Here is a 16,061-nt window from a genome sequence, read left to right on the forward strand (position 1 = left end):
CGTCGTTCCAGTTCTTAAGAGGGTTTTTAGAAAACGCTCAAACACTGACACTAAAGACTGGAGTAATGATGCTGAAAATTCAGATTTGCCATCACAGTAATAAATTACAGTTTCAAATATGGTAAAATAGATAACCGTTTTAAATTGTAATTATATTTCACAATATTAGATCAAATAAATGCAGCCTTGGTGAACATAAGAGACTTTTTTCAAAAACATTGAAAAAATCTTACCGACCCCAACATTTTGAACAGTAGTGTAAGTCAAACTAAAAAGTGTGTTGTGTACTTATGCCATCACAAGTGAGATAAATACTTTTAGAGCATAGTGGGCTATAAATATGCAAACTTAAATTCTGCAAATGAGTAAATTCTCCATGCGGAATGTGTTCTGTTGATTGAGTGATAAAGAGAGAGGAAGTGAAGGGCATTGACCCTGAAAGTGGCCTAAAATGCAAGTATAAGCGACAGGCATGCAGGGAAAAAAGCAAGAGTTTCCATTGCTAATTTCCCACGGATGTCATTTGACCACTTTAAGGAATAGAACGCTCCACATAACAAACAAAACCTCAGAGTGTTTGTTTCTCCGCCAAAACGCCATGTGAGGATGTCTGAGTCCTGCTTTTACAGTGACCTGAAGGAAGACTCTGAGTTCAGAGAGTCTGGCACACTCAGTCTGACACAGTGGTTGATGCTTTATGCCGTCTCTTAAAGGAAAAGTTAATTCAAAAATTATCTGTTTATGTCGTTGCAAACCTGCATGACTGACTTTCTTTTGAGGAACACAAAAGAAGATATTTTACAGAATGTCCAAGTAGCTGTTTTGCGTACATGTAATCAACACACTGAATAACTAAATGAAGTAATGTGAATAATATCTAACTAAATAAATAAACTGCCCCAATAAGAATAAGTGCATAAATGGTCCAATGCGGAAATTGTATCTTAATTTAATTTAATCAAATGTGCATTTAATGATTTTATAATGTATTCGATAAATTAATAATAATTATTACATTTATCAGGTCTTTAATTATAATGTAATATATTATAATATGAGGGGTAATAATGGAACAATTGATTTAAAAAGTGATTTTTTTTTTTCAGTATTATTTACAACAGGATTTGCTTTTTCATGGGTTTAAAAAAATAAATAATTCTAAGACAATAAAAAAAAACGTTGTGCATCAAATCAATCCTTTCGTGGTAAAAAATTTACTTGATTCTCAAAAGTAAATTTTTGCGCCAGCCTAATGTAACATTTTTGACAAGTAACGTTTTATAATTACTTGGGTTGCCAAAAATTGGCGGTTTTACAGTAAAACATCGCGATGGACGATGATATCGTAAGCACTTTTTATTTTCCTATATCTCTTTACATAAATATTTTTTTCTACTTAACTATAATTTCGTTATTTTACTAACCCAACTAATTACTCATCCGGGCTTTCCAATAGGTTGCACGTAAAGGGGAAAAAAGTAGCACGATTCTTTCTGCCAGTCGGGCTGCAGCAGGGCAATCGCCGAAAATTCCGTGATGGGCCCACGGAAGTTAAGGAAAAGGACACGCGGAACAACAACGGGTTGGGTTTAGGAAAAAAAGAACAGGACGGTTGGGTTTAGTAAAAGAACAACGGGACGGTTGGGTTTAGGAAAAAAAGAACGGGTCGGTTGTGTTTAGGAAACTTTACACGCGGGACATGATTCCTGGTTTCCTGGGTGAAAGCCCTGTGTTGTTTGACCCATCCACCACCCCAACCAACCGGATTTTCGGCCTTTCATACTACTCACTACCGTAGTCGCTCTTAATGCTACGGAATCGTGCTGACCATCACGGGAAAAAAAACAGATAAATGTGTCCGTGTACACGGATCAATAGATTAAATTACGTGACCATTTCACGAACTGCCGTGAGACTGGGCTGGTCTGACGGTGTGGGGGACGTGGCATCACGATGGTGGCTCTCCATCGGTCAGCCAATCACGATGGACGATGATATCGGCACAACCCTAATAATTACCCAAAAATCAAACGTTGTTCACCCCTCACGCTCGTTATCATGTCCGTCAAAAGCTTAGGCTGGCAGTCGTTTAATCGGCATCAATCACTTCACTGAATACTTGCCAGCTAAGAACTTATTACCTTATGATCCATCTGTTTTCAAATCCACATAATTTGGATAGCATGACATTGATGTCTGTCAAAAAATAATGTACACAATACACGGTAGTATTTACGAGAAACAGAGGTCCAGGGAGAACACGCATATAGACCGGATGTTTTGGCTACATTATCGCTTTCCGAGAAGTGGGTGAAAATGGCTGCTTGAGTGGCTTCAACATGTCAGAGACAACAAAGTACATAATGCATAATGTACGCGAGTATAAATTTGTTCTTCATTCGCCGAAATTGAATCGGACTGATCAGGGAACTGAGTGAAATACTTCACACTGCATGCTAAAGAGAATAAACACCAATCCAATTGAAAAACTTCACTGGGTTAGTGAACACCGTTCAACATGATTGGTTTTGACATGTTTTCATTCTTTGACATCCTGATTTGAATATGTTCTATATTTGACAGATTTTTTTTTTTTTGTTAAATGAGTGTTCTTGAGATGAGTTCCTGTAGTCGTCCAGTTTGACTTTCATATGCTGATGCAATGTATATTATAAACTTGACGGGTGATTTAAAAAAAAAAAAAAAAGTAGTTTGATCACCATCTTCTCAGTTGTTTAGAAGATTATGGCAATTATCAAAGTTTGATCAAATGTTGTTAATTTTCCAATAAAAGATGATACGTTTTTAGATAATTTTTTTACGTTTAGCAGACTCGTATATGCTTTTGTTGTATGGAAGAAACAGCATTTTGTTTCATGTGGGATGTAAGAGAAAAAACAACAATTGCTTTAAGTTCTGTCCATCTCTTCTCTATCAGTAGAGCTTTGCACTATCATATTTGGCTCAGTTCTAGGTACAGTAAGGTGGAGCGCTAACAAATTGCCTTATTGCCCGATATTAAAGGATGGCGTTAAGACCGCTTTTGAAAGATGGATCAAGGCAACCCGGATCAGACAGTGGGTTGATTTAGAAGCCGCTGTTTATTTATCCTGTTCCTTAGACAACCATTGTAATTCATTGACTGCAGCCACTCATCATAAATTCATAAAGTTTTTAAGAGCACACATACTGATAGAAAAGCGTGTGCATGCAGATCGAGAGCAAATATAATGTCCAGTGACATAATTGTGCCCGCTCTTCTTACACGCTGAACCTGTAATGTCAATGTTCCCAGAGAGAAAGAGAGAGCAGCTCATACGTCTGGAATATATTACTTAGATTCCTGCAGGCGGGGTCTCTGATTATGTTGGCATAAGTGGGAAAGGGAGCGAGCGAGAGAATGAGAGATTGATAGGACCGAAAGAATAGGGGAGGATTTATATGAATCACAGTGTGCAATGCTGCATTCCTATATTTTGCAACTTAAATTAAATCCTGCTTCCCTGCGCACAGTTATGTCATTTGGAGTGTCCAGTAGAGGGCGCTGCTTTGATTATGGTCAGTGGAAGTGACCTTGGTTAAGGTTTTACCTGAGTGTGGACTGAACAGGTAGTGTGATGTGTTCTTACTGGGTGGAGAGGAGAAAATGGGGTGTGTCTTCATACATTAACCCTTTGCCCTACACTGGAAAAGTGCTGATGCATAGCCATTTTTTCAGTCTCATTACGCTGATTTGCAGAGAGCTTTCGTAACACTTTGACAGAATATTTTTTAGCTGAATATAAATCATTTTCTTCTTGGTTTTATCCTTCATTTTATCTGTACTATCTGTTTATCTCACAGAAACAATAGCCATAAATCATCTGTGTGTTAATGCCTGTGAGTGACATCAGGTTATAAACTAAAAGTTAAGCACCATAAGTGATTGTGATCTGTGCACTATGAAGTGCACTTGGCCTGTTTTTCTTTCTCGGGCAACTGAGCCACGTTTGAGCACATTAATTACCTCCTTGACGGATCCCTATCTGAAATCTGCCTCAGATTTGCTGCAGCATGGAAGGAGGGAGGGGAAGGAAAATTCACTTGGGAAAATCAGTTAGCTGCATATCATCCAACATGCAATGCTAGGTACAGAGCTTTCCCGAGTTCCAAATACCAAATCCCTGAATTCTCATGAAGTGTCAGCATGAGACAACGTGTTTTCCTATATTATTTCGTACACATTTTGTTTGTAATATTTTCTTAAAGAGGCACAGGATGGTTTTTAAGGGCAGGCACGTGCAGGGTTACTACAGGGGGGCTGGAAAGTTTTAGCTTTCACTGTAAATCCCATTTCTGGAGGATAGAGCAAATGAGTCGAGGAAGGCAGAGAGGGGGAGTGTGTCACTTTTCAGAAGGACTGACTTGTGCCTCCGTAGGCAGAGAGAGAGAGAGAGAGAGAGAGCGAGACGAAGGGAAGGAGAGGAAAGTTAAAGCTGAAGAAATGGCAGCTGGGACGCTCCCACACATGGTGCAGACAAAGTTAAAATAACAAACTCTGTACACTTTCTCAAGTGAGAGCCGCTGTTTTGGAAATACTAATAATTCATACACTTACAGCAACAAGCTGGGAAGAACGGGAAGATGAAGTATCGAGGCATGGTAAGAACCACAGCATGCTCCATACTAAACAAAAGCAGCTGGGAGAGATTCTGCAATGTCAGCGAGGGTCTTATGAAAGTGAAATATGTGATTCTGGTCCAGAGTTGTCAATTTATTTCGTGTTTAGAATATGTAATGCTTTGCTAGCATGGCTGGAATGCTAGTATGACACACAGGGAATCATGTATGTATCTATCTATCTATCTATCTATCTATCTATCTATCTATCTATCTATCTATCTATCTATCTATCTATCTATCTATCTATCTATCTATCTATCTATCGTGTAATGTATATATACACACACACACACATGTATAGAGATATAAATGTGTGATACAGTAAATAGTTTTACCAATTTGTTATAGTAATTTATAGCGCCTGAGGTTTAGATATTTCACTGAAATTAAACCATTTTTTCCTTTTTAAGTACAGTTTTGTATGTGTTATCCATTGTCTAGGTTGTTCATTAAAGAAGAGTAACTTCGACAACGCAGGCATGAATATCGTCCAATCTCTAGTCTCAGTCATGTAGTGAAATAGTGATATAAATAGTGAAAATCACTTTTCCTCTGAAAAGAAGGATTTTGAGTTTTGTTGGTCCAAACAACCAACTTATGCTTATCTTAACTTGTGCTTATCCTATATCTTGGGACCTTCTTTCATGCTGAACATTCTGACAGTCAGTATCTATGTTCATGCCATAGTGTCGTCTCACAGTGAAGCAATCTCTGGCTTTGAACCAGCAGCAGTCACTGTTAAATTCCAGGCTATCTTTCTGAGTGAGAGTGAGAGAGATATTGAAACTGGCGTCTGTCATCGAGCCATTCCACTCTACTACATTTCTTCCTGTCTGTGTCATCCACGACCTTCATCTGAAAACCAACAGAAACTTCAAAAACAAGCACTCAAGATTGAGCCTTTCACCCATTCAATGTCACGAAACGCTACGAGTGTCATTTGCAGAGCATCATTTCATATTCAAATAAACACACCTTGCGGTCGGCAGTACTTTAGCTGTGCACATTTTGTCGTAGGCAAATAAGTGCAGAGGGTTGATGAATATCTGACATTAGATTTATGGTATCTGGTGCAGTTTCACACGAGATTCCATTGAATTGCTAAACAGCTGCACTGCTCACTGGAAGATCCAAATCTCGGGAAGAGGAAATTAAGTTTACATGTTGACATGCTGCTCTGAGTGACCTTGGATATTTGAAATGGTTAGTCTTGAGATATTTAGGAAGGCCATAGCTATACATCTAAATATGATTGTGCAGGAAAAGCTGTAAGAATGAAACTAGCCGGAAATACTGCGACGGTCCCTTAAGCAGTTTACAGTTCTCCCGACTCATGCTCTTCAAATGCCCTCGGGACATGAATGCCTTGCATTGTCCGGCAGGCTGAAATGAAGGATAACCGGTCACTTTATCTTTTCTAAGTCAAAAAGTATGTTAGTGAGTTTGGCATGTGGAGGGGGTGCATGTGATGTAAGACTCTTCACCTGTTTGGACAGAGCCAGTCACACCTGTCTGTCAACTTTCCCCCTGGAGATTTGACAGCCACCAGCTGACTTTCCAAACCAGCCCCTCAACACAAGGACAGCCATCGACTCAGCAGACTGGCGTGAATTACAATGCCACCCATGGAATTTCTCATCATCTGGGTGGTGGTAATTAAATGAGCATTGTAAGACCTCTTCTGTGAAGATTTGTTGATGAATACGGCTTGATTAAAGGATGATATGTTTATGACATGTTGGGGTCTCTGTGTGCAGATTTTGATTGTTTTAAGCACTTAGAAGTGTTTCATATCAGTTTCATGGCTATGAACAAGCTCTTTATTGTTGACATGCAAAACAGGGGCAAAAAAGTTGCATTACATTTGGAGAAGTGCTAAATATGTTTTTCCCCCTCTGACCAGCTGCATGAATCTACGTCGCAGGAGTCTGATCTTTTTGCACTTTCCAAAAAAAACAAAAAAGGAAAATAAACAAACAAGAAACCCCACACTCCTCCTCGCACGTATCATCATTGGTTTTAATGTTGTGGGAAGCCTCTTTGAGTGTTTCTTTAAATATGGCCACCTTTGGCCCCTGTGCACATTTTAGTAAATGAAGTTTCCTAAAACATTTCATACTCTGACCAGTTTATTTAATTTGCATCTGTCAATTTTGAAGTATCATACAAATTTCCACTACAGTGTCATTTCCTCGTATTTGACATCTTAGGAGTGGAAATGACATTTTAACTTAAACTACTAACTTGGCAGTTATACTTTTGTATTGGGGTAAAAAAAATGTCACACAAGAAATAATTTTTACACAATATATATTGAATTAAATAATTATTAATAATATAATAAACACAAAAAGTTGACTTTTTTGTATATTTTAATATTCTGCTGGGACAGTAATATGGCCATACTTGGAAAAACACCTTTATGAATCTATCATCGTTTTTAATGTAGCTGTGCCTCTCCACAAAATTCTGTGTCTCCACCCCTTGTTCTTTCCTTCTGCCAAGCAGGAGAGGAAAGAAGAGTGAGGTAACAAGTGTGCCAGATGACTCAATCAGGATGGAAACAGTTGGTAACTTCAAAAGCTTGAAATCATAAGCAAGCAGACAAGATTTACTTTTCGCCATTCTTCACCATTCCCAGTGAAAAGGGGAGGAGCACATGACTTTGCTCTGGATATCTAGGAATGTGCCCTTTATCCACTGCCTTCATTAACTATGAAAAAAATGCACAACACATTCCCTTCTTGTTCATCGACCAGGAGTTGTTAACTGTACAGAATCACTGACTTGCCCTTAGAGAAAATAAATATTGGAGTGTTTGACTTGCTCGTTCACTCTTTCAAAAAATCGATCTTTGTAATCATAGCTCTGGTCCCTATCAGTCTGTTTCCGAAGACTGCTAATGTCTTCTTGCAATGTGAGAAGTGCTGACGAAGGCAGCTTGACTCGGCAGATCTCCCTGACTCAGCTCTGCTCACAAGAACCGAGCAAATCGCAAGGATTTTGGAAGGTCGAGCAAAAGGCAATTATTGTTCGATTCTTCCCAGTGCCTTTGTAAGCACAAATCTCTCCCTTCTTGTTATTTATTTTTTAAAGAAGGTTAGAGTGAAATGGATAATGAATAATTTGCCCACAGTCGTTTTGTTTTAAGATCAGCATTTGGAAAAAATGAGCACATGGCAAAGGGTCTTAGCTTGCCTTAAAGACCAGCAAGCATGGGGAAGGGGACCAGGGGTAGGAGCAGGAAAACAAATCCATAAAGAAGAACAATGGTGTAATGACGCCTGTTTCTTGAGAAAGTAGCATAGGAAGGAGACTTGGTGAGACAAGCCTTCTGGTTATAGCATATTTATTGGTGTAAATGAATGGTTGGATTCATTTGTGTTGGCTTTTGGCAGCTCACAGGGATTTTACATCTGATGCCCAGATAACTAAGGGTGCTCTGATCAGGATTTTTGGGACCGATATCAGTAGAAACAATATTGTCTGATACGATCACTGATACCGATCACCGAAATATATAATATTATTCTTAACAACAGTATATTTTAAGTATAAAAAAATGAAGAGATGAGAAAGTATCATGAATTGACAACTCTTTATTTATTGGCAAGAAACATGCATAATACATTCTGAGGTGATTAGGAACCGCTTAGAGCTTAACATAGCAGTGAAATAAACAATAAAAAAAAAAAACGAACAGTCAACAAAGTAATCAAATGTAAAACAACACTGCATAGTCTTCACTGTATAAATTAAATATAGATGAATCATACTAAATCTACTAAACAGCAATGAGTGTTTTCTTGTTAACATTAATGACACAGACGGCAGCAGGAATATTAGGCTGCTGTCACTTTAATAACGATTGCATGGATCCAATATACTGATACACATATGACTTTTTCTCAACTGTTTATGTTCACTTAAGACATAACCGACGGCGTTTAAGCAAATACTCACCAAGCTGGGCATTTTGTCATATTTCTGTGTTTAAATTTATGGGCTCATGTACCTCTCTCATTCGGCACGTTTCTAAATGTTTCCATTATTGTGATGTAACATTTTAATAGCTAACCTGTTATTTCTTTTGTAAACAAAGCTTTGGGCTGGACATATTATTCTTGAGTTGGCCAGCTGATGATGTCATGGTCTGTCTAACCAGCATGTTTAGTTTTGATTATGACTCCACCACCAATTATTATCTGTCAGTTCTGTGTCACTGCAGTAAATATACAGACAAATAACAAGTAGATGTGATTAAGACCAGATTAAGTGTGTCGCATGTTCACTGCACACTGCTCTAATTTGTTTTTCAAATATCATCGTTGGGAATGAGTGTCTGCACTCTTGTTAATTTGAATCGAATATGTACACTACTACACTTGAGCCAGTAAGTAACCACCTAGCAACCATCCAGATCACCCTAGCAACCGCATAGCTATGATCTATTCTCTCTGAACACCTTAACACTGCTTATTTTTTCTGCATTTGTCCGGGTTTTGTCCTGAATGATGAATTACACTTGAATTTCGATCTGGTTCTGATTGAAATGCAGGAGACAGAGCATTTAAAAGTGGTTTGTGTCTAATTTGTGAAAACTAGATTCCATGTGGGTCTAGATTTGAGCTTGAAATTAAAAACCGGCCTAATGGGGAACAAGAGCGAGAGTTTGCAAAGCTGTGTCAGACTTTCAGAGTTGATCCAGCTCTGTTGGGGCATTCAGCAGGCTGACGGATTGGGAATGAAGTCACTTCCTGGCACTAAACTTGTCGACTGTTCCCGCTCGGCTGTTATGTTTTTCTTACTGCTTGTTTTTTCCCACCGTTAGCCTCCCTCTCGTTGTAGTTGTTGTACATCACCTTAATTAAAGTGCTTGCTCAGGTGTGCTGTATCTGTCTCTCTCTCTGTCTCTCCCTCCAGGGGACGGCCGCTGCTGTGTCAATAGCAAAACAACAGCCGTGGCAGCTGGTGCGTTCACACAATGTGACTGTGTGTATTTCAATGCATAATCACACATTTGTTCATCTGAGGGTGTTTGTGTGTGTGTGTGAGTGGGTGTAAGTGCGCTTTTCTGTTTCAAGCTGGGAAGTGTCACCCATAGTCCTCTTTGATCAGATGACAAGTGACCTGCTAGAAATTAGTACATTTTTGTTTTCTACTAATTTATGCCTGAGCTAAAGAGCATCTCTGGACAAGGATCGACAGCTTAGGTTTTATCGACACCATGGATTTTTCAAATATTGGTGATCTAATGCGGAAAACCCAGGCCGCCATTGTGGAGAAGGGTTTTCACTTTAAAGATACAGATGTGGTAATAAATGTGAGTATGATGGTGTTTCTGTTTTCACAGCACACTTGAGTTTGGGTGGAGTTTGCAGTGATGTAGCCGCAGATGTGGTTTAAGTGTGAACATTTCTGGTTTAGAGCTTCTTGTTTCTTTGTAAAGGTAATGTAATCAAGTTAATGATAGAGAAAACAGCCTTGTACCCTTATAAATAGTCCTGTGGTGGTGCCATGGAGCGATGATGGGATCAGATAGTAATACTATGGTATTTAAATACAGGTGTACCATGATACTTATGATGATTACTGTATTAATAGGCTTTACAACAGTGTTTATATGGTATTTCAAACAATGGGATGTGCAATTTTAACTTTTTGGCCAATACAATGAATGGCTGATGTTAAAATCCAATGCATGCATGAAAAACGGATATTCATTTTGAGATTTACTAAAGAATTACTTTTAACAGTGTTATTAAATTGGGTAAATGAGCATGACAAATTAGTGATCTTATATTGACCTGCTTATATCCAATATCAACCAATATTTTAAACATTTAAAAAATATTTAATATCGGCTTATACATGATATGGCACCAATATACACTATTGTTCAAAAGATTGCAGTCTGTAAGATTTTTTTAATTTTTTTTTTATGTTTTTGAAAGAAGTCTCTTATGTTGACAAAGGCTGCATATATATATATTTTTGAAACAACAATTTTATTTGTCAAAAATTGTCACACAAGTTTAAACAGCATTTCCATTTTCCATTACAACTGGATAAAAATAAAATAAAAAAAACATAAAAAAAAAACATACAGCAATAACATGGGCTACTTGTCTATATACTCTCAATGTCCATCAATTCCACAAAGGAGTCACCATCTAAGGCTGCATATATTTAATAAAAAATATAGTAAAAACAGTAATATTGTGAAATATTTTTGCAATTTAAAATAACTGTTATCTATTTGAATATATTTTAAAAAGCAATTTATTCCTGTAATGCAAAGCTGAATTTTCAGCATCATTACTTCAGTCTTCAGTGTCACATGATCCTTCAGAAATCATTCTAATATGCTGATTTGCTGCTCAAGAAATATTCCATATTATTATCAATGCTGAAAACATTGCAAACATTGATAAATATTTTTCTCACAAAATCTCACTAACCCCAAACTTGTGAATAGTAGTGTCTCTTGCATTCCAAATTGTAATTCTAAACTCTAAAAACCATGGTATTAGTGTGGTACCTTATTTTAAAAATAAGTCATGGTTGTACTTCCTGGTACTTTTTAGTGTTTTAGAGTATTAACCTCAACCTGATATTGTGCTTGACACAAATCCATTGTTCAGATGGTGACATCTTGTTCACAATGGCATGTGTGGTTCAGTGAGAAATACCTCATACAAATGCTTTAAATAAAAAGCTTTATTTAGCTGGGTTTCAAATGAGCTGAAGTCTGGGTATGATATGAAATGGGAGAAGTTATGATGGAGTGGTTGAGTCAAGGCTCTCAGAGGGTGTGTGTGTGGCAGTGTTTATATATCACCTCGAGCTGCTCTGTCTCTAGAGGCTGCAAGTGTGATTCTGTTTCTCAGATCTGCTCTTTCTCTGTCAGGCTGTGGGCAGTGACGGAATCCGGGTCATGATGGAGAGCGCCCTGACAGCCAGGGACCGGGTGGGCGTGCAGGACTTTGTCCTGCTGGAGAACCACACCAGCGAGGTGGCGTTCATCGAGAACCTCCGCAAGCGCTTCAAGGAGAACCTTATTTATGTAAGAGCTGTTGTTCCTGTTCTATTCACCCTTAAAGCTCAAAGCCCAGACTATTGATGTGACCCCTCTGTATTTATCTTTCTCCCACAGACATACATTGGCTCAGTGCTGGTGTCAGTGAACCCCTACAAAGACCTGGAGATTTACACTAAACAGCATATGGAACGATACAGGGGCGTCAATTTCTATGAAGTCTCACCTCACATGTAAGGCATCAGCAAGAAGTCATTATTACCCACTGTTCTGCTCTCTTCTAGTGTGTAGAGTACGCCAATGGGAAGGCTAATGGTTTTTAATGGTTTTTATTTGCTAAATAAGGACTACAACAGTTGTCCGATTTGTCAACCATGTAAACTCACATCCTTGTGGTGGTTGTTCTTATTTAGCAACCTGTTTAAAAAATAAAATAAATAAAAATCGGTAGAAGCTTCAAAGTAACATTTGAGGTGTGACTGTGTATAATTTATATTGTAGAACCAAACATGAATGAATGTTATTTAATTAATAAAACAGAGAAAAAATTCCGGAGGGAACCAATAGCTTGAAAATGCTAATTAAATATGAAAAATGCCTAATCTGCATTTTTATGGACTTGGTGGATCTAGTTAATCTTTCTTGTTGCCTTCTGTTAGTGAAGAAGTAGTTCCCTTGGAATATCTGTAAGGAATATTGAGGACTGTAAACTAAAGTTCTCATTCAGTCATAACATAAGGGCTTTTCACACTTAAAATAGTTAACCCTGGGTCATTCTAAACCCTGGGTAAACAGAATCCTGGGTTATCTTGCTTCACGTTTCACACTGCTCATAAATTACCCGGGGTTAACGATTAATCCTGGGTATTCATAAGGTGATGTTTCACACTGTACATTCCTTAACCCTGGGTTAACGTTCTTATTTGCATATTTGCAGTGTCACTGTCATTTGTTTGGATGAACGCAGCACTCAACCTGTTTACATAGCATTGCGCATCCTTTTATTGCCGACTGTTCTATCGAGTTTATACTGAATGGACATTTCGGACTTTAAAGATAAGAAACAAATGGTCTCTTCTTCACTCAAATTGTTGTGTTTTTTTTGTTAGCATTTGACATTTTTCCAATGTTTTGGACATTTTCCATTTTTCTCAAATGCTGAATTTATTGTTTATCAGTTGCGCAGTGTTTCCGTGACTGTCTAAAGCACGCAAATATGAGTATGCGATTGGTTGTCTGTTGCTAAACGTCTAGCTGTAACATTCTAACGCCGCATCATTTCACACTGTACAAGTTTGGCACCGCAAAAGCAGTGATAACCCTGCCTCTAAATTGTAGAAGCGGTGTTTCGAACGACAATAACCCCAGGGATAAGCGCAGTGTGAAAAAACATGAATTTAATGTTTAGTATTATTATTATTATTATTATTATTTTGTGTGTATTATTCTTTATTACTATTTGTGACAAATTTAAATAGTCAAAAACAAAATAAAATATAAAATACATTAATAAAGCAATAATATTACATTATTGCTTATTTAGTTATTGTACTTTAATTTTTGCTTATAGTAAATGTGAATTCAATAAAATTGAATTAATGAAATTAAAATACTAAAAATAAAAATGTGTCAAATAAATTCTTAATTCCAAATATGCAAATTTTAATCTATATAAATATTTAATTTTTATTGATCTACTTTAGCAACTGAAATACTTGATTTGTTTAGATTATTAATTATAATTTTTATTTATTATTATTGTAATCTTATTTTGTTACATAAAAAAAAAAAAACTACTTTATGAAATCTACATACTGTAACTAAGCATTTATGATCTTGACATATTCCCTATACAGTTATGCCGTGGGTGATAATGCGTACCGCTCCATGCGGACTGAGAGACGGGACCAGTGCATCCTCATCTCAGGTGAGAGTGGTGCTGGAAAGACAGAAGCCTCCAAGAAGGTTCTGCAGTACTACGCCTTCACCTGCCCTGCCAGTGAGCATGTGCAGACCGTCAAAGATCGCCTGCTACAATCCAACCCTGTGCTGGAGGTAAACATGTACACAGCACATCTAAACTAACATGTTTCATCAAGACATACAATTTTACTAATCTCCAAATGCCAGTGTATAGTGGTGAGATCAGTACGTGCTGTAATTGTTGCCCTGGACTGCTGTCATAGCGGAAAATGCTCTGAATGACTCTCAGTGATGCCAAGGAAAAGAGCAGAGTTTATTCTGAGCAGTTTGTTGTCCTGGTTTCAGTATAAATCTCTCCAGTAATTATACGCCACTGTTATTATCTGTGCGATAAGACTGGGGCATACATGAAGGACGTCTAAAAATGGAAGGCCAACGGAAGGAGCGCAGACTGCCGTTCTGCCAGATGTTTCGCAGATGTCCTGTAAAATAGCAGTGTGTGTGGATCTAGTAGTGTGTGTATAAGCGTATTTGTGTAAATTATAAAGATTGTTTTTCTGTATGCTGTAGTGAATTGTTATATTCATCATTTTTCCCTCACATATTCTTTGTTTTCCTTTGAATAACTCTTCTCTCAGGCCTTTGGAAATGCAAAAACTTTACGAAATGACAATTCCAGTCGCTTTGGGAAATACATGGACATTCAGTTTGACTTCAAGGTGAGTTTGATCATTTGTTAAACAATATTAATGTTGTTACATGATCATCAAGCAAAGCTCACATCTCAATTGCTATGATCCACCTTCTGTCGATACACCTTTACCCCTACAATTCTCTTCTTGGGTTGGGGATTTGGCTGCATCCACCTGCGTGTTTACGTGCTTGTGTTTGTGTGAAATTATGCGTGCTTGCATGCGTGTCAGAAACCCGGTATTATCCCCTCTGCTTCTCCCTTTGGGTGTCCCCGTTGGCAGGGTGCTCCAGTAGGGGGTCACATCCTGAATTACCTGCTGGAGAAATCACGCGTCGTACACCAGAGCCATGGCGAGAGAAACTTCCACATCTTCTATCAGCTCATTGAAGGAGGAGAGGAAGATCTCCTGAGGAGGCTGGGCCTGGAGAAGAATGCCCAACAGTACCAGTATCTGGTGAAGGTGAGAGACAGACCTCACACACTTGTTATGGTTTCAGCAGATGACCTAGTCTGAGATGGAAAGACAGCTGTACATTTAAGAAAAAGCTGTGGCTTAGTAGTTAGCACACATGCTTCAGACACATTGGGTCATGCTGGTCAAGTAAAGATGCTGGTTAAAATCTGATGTTGTGTGTCTATGTCTATGTCTAGCTCCCATGTCTATGTCTCTGTCTGTCGTCCCTCCATTAATTATGAAAGCTTGTTTCTACCTCAGAGTTAAAAAAATAAAATAAAATGGATTTTTAACAATAACTTAAAGGCAACATAAAGAGAGCCTTACTGTGAGCTACGAGGTTTTTAATTGATAGTATTTGCTTCTGTTGAAGCTGTTACCCTGCATTATTCTAAGAAATAACGTTAATGCTTCATGAGATTGTCGTTCCCCTTCAGTCAGTCACGTTCGACGTTACGTTGATACTAGGGATGTGACGGTGAGGATATTTTCCCACTGGTTAATCGAAGTGTGACACCACCGGTAATACCGGTATCACCGGCGGGGGCTTGAAAATCGCTAATTTGAAGGCTAAAGTAAAATGCGCACGTCCGCATGGGCATTCATAATAATGCGGAGCAGAGCGAACGTTTTTCCATAGTAATGAACTGAAAACGCTCGCTCTGTTCTGCTCGCTCTGTGCCCGTGGACACGTGCGCATTTTAGTTTCGCTTTCAAATTAGAGCCAATTCTGGGGCGGATTGCCTGAATGGTGAGTTCATTAGCCTATTATTCTTAATGAAAAACAACAAAACAGTACAATGACAAATTCGCATAAATAAGCGCTTTTACATTTCGATTTGACACCAAATATTGCTCCATCATCTTGTCAGTCAGCACCTCAATCTCATGATAAATGAAATCTGACTCCTGCTGCTGCTCTGTGCTGCGACTCTCGTTTAGCTCACGATATATTAAGCAGAAACCATAGACTGTAAAAAATATGGACAAAGCGTCTGTGACGTCACCCATAAACTTCTGAAGAACGGTTTTGAGGCCGTTTATGGAGGGTATGGGCGGCGCCATATTTCAATACAAATGTTCAGAAAGGATAACTTACAAGTATGATGTGTTGTGTCAGATCATGGCCGAGACGTAAAATTTCAGGAATTCCACTCGCCGCAGCCTATGCTCGTTGTCAGCTGTCAATCAAGCTGTCAATCGCGCCCTTGTTTGTTATACATTTTATATCTAAATACGATCTAAACTAACGAGTTAGAAAAAAATTCACCCCCCTCACAGTTGTCAGG

General features: G+C 38.3%; 1 protein-coding gene across 6 annotated transcripts in view; it reads left to right on the forward strand.

Moving 5' to 3' along the window:
* The window catches only part of myo1cb (myosin Ic, paralog b), a 46,540-nt gene that overhangs the window by 14,901 nt on the left and 15,578 nt on the right, over positions 1–16,061 (forward strand). For 3 of the 6 annotated variants that reach the window (XM_082180470.1, XM_082180472.1, XM_082180473.1), the window contains 5 exons: positions 11,573–11,728; positions 11,819–11,934; positions 13,558–13,756; positions 14,263–14,343; positions 14,599–14,778. In XM_082180470.1, coding sequence (XP_082036596.1) covers positions 11,573–11,728; positions 11,819–11,934; positions 13,558–13,756; positions 14,263–14,343; positions 14,599–14,778 — 732 coding nt within the window. Of the gene's footprint in view, positions 1–2,904; positions 4,642–9,742; positions 9,986–11,572; positions 11,729–11,818; positions 11,935–13,557; positions 13,757–14,262; positions 14,344–14,598; positions 14,779–16,061 lie in introns of those variants that run through there. The other 3 variants (XM_082180468.1, XM_082180471.1, XM_082180469.1) reach the window with 3 other exon arrangements.

This window comes from Leuciscus leuciscus (genome assembly GCF_965113295.1).
Source record: "Leuciscus leuciscus genome assembly, chromosome: 9".
Taxonomy (NCBI): domain Eukaryota; kingdom Metazoa; phylum Chordata; class Actinopteri; order Cypriniformes; family Leuciscidae; genus Leuciscus; species Leuciscus leuciscus.